Here is a 4391-nt window from a genome sequence, read left to right on the forward strand (position 1 = left end):
GCACACCAAACACCCCCACCGCACACCGAACACCCACAGTGCACACCAAACACCCCCACTGCACACCAAACACCCACAGTGCACACCAAACACCCCCACTGCACACCAAACACCGCACACCAAACACCCACACCAAACACCCCCACTGCCCACCAAACACCCTTTATTCACCACCCGCGGCCCCGTGCTCAGGGACAGGAACGGTCCCAGGGTTCTCCAGTCCCCGCAGGGATCCCCCGTCCCCTCGAGGTTGGTCCCTCGTCCCTCAGCGGTCCTTCCTGCGCAGTGGCGGGGATGGGGGGTAGTGGCGGGCGGGTGGCACGTCGTAGTGACTGGGGATGTGGCTGTTCTTGGGGGAGTCGTAGTGGCTGGGGGGGTCTCTGTGGGGGGGGCCGTCAGGCCCTTCAGGACAACTCTCTGTGGGGTAAAGAGAAGGCTGCAAGGGGACACATTCCCCCCAGGGTCGTGCAGCCCCCACCGCCAATGTCCCCTGTCCCCAGGGTCACGTCCCCCCCAGCGCTATGCAGCCCCTGTCACCGAGGCCGGTTCCTCCCTGGGGCTGTCCTCCCCATCACTGGGGTTGTGTCCCCACCGCCCAGGGCCACCAGGGCCAGGGGAACGCCAGCCGTACCCTCCTGTGGTGGCTCCTCAAGGAGCCCGATCTCGGCGTAGGACATCTCCCGCCGGACGGGGGATTTCATCTCCATGTAGCCGGCCTCGTGGGCCTTGGCAGTGGCAGGGGGCAGCTCCTTGATGGTGGCGTAGGGGTTCTCGCTGGCCAGGGAGCTGGCGCTGGCCCCCAGCCCCTCCCAGGGGTGCTCTGGAGGGAAGGAGTTGGGGATCCCCCCATGGCGGGGAGCACAGGGGGGAAGGAGCAGCTGTGTCCGGCTGTGTCTCAGGCAAGTCCCAGCCCCATCCCTTTCCTACCCCATCCCATCCCATCCTATCCTATCCCATCCCATCCTATCCCATCCCATCCCATCCCATCCCATCCCATCCCATCCCCCTCCCCATCCCCATCCCATCCCATCCCAATCCCATCCCTGTCTCTTCCCTACCCTCCCCATCCCACTCCCACCTTTGCTGTCACACTTCCTCAGGCCGTGGCTGTAGGTGTAGCTCCGGTCCAGCTGCCCCCCTGTTAAGAGGGCAGGTTTGGGGTCCCCTCTGCTTTGTCTTCCCCCCAGTATGAACGTTCTCCACCCACCCCATCCCAGCCCCTTCCCCGTGGATCCTGAGCAGGGAGGGGACTCAGGGATCCACCCCACTCTGGCCAAGATCCACAGTGGAGCTGCCCCCCACTCCTCCTTACCCCTTGGGCCCAGGGCTGATGCCCCGAGGTGTTTCCAGTCGGGAGGCAGTGTGGCATTGCCTTCGGGGCCGTAAGGGCTGTAGGGTCTCTCCATGCTAGGGAAGAGCTGGGTGCCAGGCACCTGAAGCCCAGAGAGGGGACGAGTTGGCCCCGAGGGTGGTGGCAGTGCTGCCCCATGCCGCACTGTGCTGTCCTGTGCCACACCCTGCCATACCTTGAGGGAGCTGGCTCTGTCCTGGGGGCCGGGGGCTGGCAGCGGGCACTGGGACAGGGTGTGGTAGCTGGGATTGGAGTAGTAGTGCGCGTGGTGGCTTGGTGGCACATCTGGAGGGACAGGAGTCAGCCTGGTGCAAGAGGGGCACCGGGGCTGGGGCCGCATCTCCAGCACCACGCCGGGCTGACCTGGCACCATGTAGTCAGAGGTGTCCGTCTGTCCTGCTCTGTAGGCCACGGCCAGGTGCCGCCGCTCCTTCCCCCTCTGCCGGTGATGGTAGCACAGGGTTGCCACCACCACGGCCACCAGCAATACCACCAGGGCCACCAGGCTCAGCACCATGCCCAGGGGGCTGTAGGCTGCAGGGGGGGCTGGCTCGATGGTGTAGGGCTGGTCAGGGTTCCCTGTGGGGTGGGGAGGAGTGTCAGTCCTTAGGGTGGGCGAGGGAACCCGGGGAGCTCCCGCTCTGCCCCCACTCACCAGCCTCACAGTGGGGCCCAGTCGTGCCTGGGGCGCAGGGACACGTCCCGTTGGTGGGGTCGCAGGTGGCGTTGTGGGGACAGCGGCAGAGCTGCTCACACTGGAGCCCAAAGGTCCCGGGGCTGCAGGCTGGGGACACAGGGGTACCATACAGCTCCACACCGGCACCATTTGGCCACAAGGCGGTCAGGACCGTGGAGGTCCACAGGGGCCAGAACTGCCCAGGGGTCACCCAGGTGGCCACGGGCACTTCTCTCTCTTGCTCCCTCCAGACCCCCCATCTGAATCACGGGCACCTTTCTCCCCACACCCCTCAGCCCTGAGCCCCCCGAGCCCCCACTCACGCTGGGAGCAGCGGGGGCCCTGCCAGCCCGGGGTGCAGAGGCAGGAGCCGTTGTTGGGGTGGCAGGAGGAGCCGTTGGCGCAGGAGCAGCTCAGGGAGCAGCGCTTGCCGTAGCGGCCGGGGGGACAGGCTGGGGAGAGAGGGGCGGGCTTGGCCTCAGCTCAGGGCTTAAGGACCAGGCTGGGAGCAACCTGGAGATTTGGGGGGCGTTGACTCACGGCGCTGGCAGGTGGGGCCGCGGTACCCCGGGGCGCAGGTGCACGATCCGTCCTGGGGGGAGCAGGAGGCTCCGTTGCGGCAGGAGCAGGACATGCGGCAGCCCCGGCCCCAGGAGCCGTGGGCACAGCCCTGCTTGCACTGCGGGCCTGCAGGGAGAGTGAGGGATGAAGCTCAATGGCTGAGGGCACAGGGGAGTCCCCCCAAAGCCCGGTGTCCCCTTTACCTGTCCAGCCGGGCAGGCAGTGGCACTCTCCCGTCAGCGGGTCACAGCCATCAGCGTGGGCACAGACGCAGCGCTCCCCGCAGCCTGCCCCAAATGTCCCGTTCTGGAGCAAGGGGACAGGCTGGGGAGTCAGCGCAGGGCGGTGCCACCGAACCCCAGTGCCAGCAGCGCCAGCACAGCCAGAAGGACTCACCGGGCAGGGCTGCAGGCAGTGAGGGCCCTGCCAGCCCGGGGGGCAGTGGCAGGTCCCGCTCTGGGGGTCGCAGGCTGCCCCATGGGCACAGTCACAGCTCCGGTTGCAGCTGGGACCCCAAGTACCAGCAGGACACGGCATCGAGCAGTCAGGTCCATGCCAGCCTGTGGGAGGAGGGGACAGTGGGGTGGGTGTGGGGCTGGGGACTGGGACCCCCCAGACCCCGGTGTGCACCCACCTTCCTTGCAGAAGCAGGAGCCGTCGAGCGGGGAGCAGGCGAGGGCATGCTGGCAGGAGCAGTGCCCTGAGCAGTTTGTCCCGAAGGTGTTGGAGGGACACAGGGAGGAGCAGTGCTCGTCCTGGGTGTGGGGACCAAGAATTCAGGACAGACAGGACCCCTGCCCAGGGCTGGGGAAAGGACCCCCACAAAGTGTCCAGGGACCGCCCAGCTTCTCTTGGTAACCTGGTGCTGCAGGGGAAGTGGAGAACCCCCAAACCCCCATTCTCCCATGGGAGCCCCAAGCTCTCCCCGGGGTTGCCCAGACCTCCAAGTCGCCCGCCAAGGATGCCCACATACTCTGTCCCCCCCAGAGGATGCCCAGACCCTGAAACTGCCCTCAGAGATAACAAGACCCCCAACCCATCCCCGAGGATGCCCAGACCCCCACGATTCCCCCAGGGGTGCCCAGACCCCCACGTTTGCCTAGCCTCCAAACCATCCAGACACCCCGATTCCCCCCAGAACCATCCAGAGCCCCCATGATCCCTCCAGCACCACCCAGACCCCCACTCTCCCCCCATGCTGCCCCAGGAGCCCCCCGTGCCCCTCACCGTGTAGCCAGGGGGGCAGTGGCAGTGGCCGGTGGTCCCATTGCAGACCCCCCCATGGAGGCAGAGGCAGCTCTGCAGGCACCCGGGCCCGAAGTAGCCAGGGGGGCAGCTCTCATTGCAGTAGAGCCCAGCCCAGCCAGGGAGGCAAACGCACTCCCCAAGCATTGGGTGGCAACTGGGGGTGCACGCTCAGAACCCCAGTGCTCCCAGTATGGGGCACTGGCTGTGCTGGGAAGGGGCTTTGCAAACAGGGGAGCACAAAGCACCTGCCCCAGGTGGGGATTGAAGTGTTCCTGGTCACACACACTGCTGGGTGAGGGTGCAGGGGCATCGTGGGGGGAGGAGGCAGGAGAGGGTGAGGTTGGTGCAGAGGGAGATGAGGATGGAGGGGGTGAGGATGATGGGAGAAGATGAATATGGTGGAAGAGGTGAGGATGGTGGGAGGAGCTGGGTGGGATGGGGATGTTGGGGTGGGATGGGTTGCCAGGATGGGATGGAGATGCTGGTGTGGGATTGGGGATGTTGGGGTGGGATGGGGTGCCAGGATGGGATGGGGATGCTGGGGTGGGATTGGGG

The 4391-nt window shown here is 66.5% G+C and overlaps 1 protein-coding gene across 1 annotated transcript in view; it reads right to left on the bottom strand.

Annotated features, from left to right (window-relative positions):
* Nucleotides 1-146: 146 nt before the first annotated feature.
* PEAR1 (platelet endothelial aggregation receptor 1) overlaps nt 147-4391 on the bottom strand; it is a 9182-nt gene continuing 4937 nt past the window's right edge. Inside the window, exons 10-22 of the mRNA XM_042034608.1 lie at nt 3816-3990; nt 3223-3343; nt 2985-3148; nt 2792-2894; nt 2568-2714; nt 2351-2479; nt 2007-2135; nt 1715-1930; nt 1527-1636; nt 1313-1433; nt 1079-1138; nt 632-820; nt 147-417 (exon numbers count right to left, since the gene is read on the bottom strand). Of these exons, the coding sequence (XP_041890542.1) occupies nt 266-417; nt 632-820; nt 1079-1138; nt 1313-1433; nt 1527-1636; nt 1715-1930; nt 2007-2135; nt 2351-2479; nt 2568-2714; nt 2792-2894; nt 2985-3148; nt 3223-3343; nt 3816-3990 (1816 nt within the window). The 3' untranslated portion in view covers nt 147-265. The remainder of the gene's footprint in view (nt 418-631; nt 821-1078; nt 1139-1312; nt 1434-1526; nt 1637-1714; nt 1931-2006; nt 2136-2350; nt 2480-2567; nt 2715-2791; nt 2895-2984; nt 3149-3222; nt 3344-3815; nt 3991-4391) is intronic.

Source organism: Corvus kubaryi, unplaced genomic scaffold (assembly GCF_017639235.1).
Source record: "Corvus kubaryi isolate FWS band 111438036 unplaced genomic scaffold, C.kubaryi_AGA036_p1.0 37373, whole genome shotgun sequence".
Classification (NCBI taxonomy): domain Eukaryota; kingdom Metazoa; phylum Chordata; class Aves; order Passeriformes; family Corvidae; genus Corvus; species Corvus kubaryi.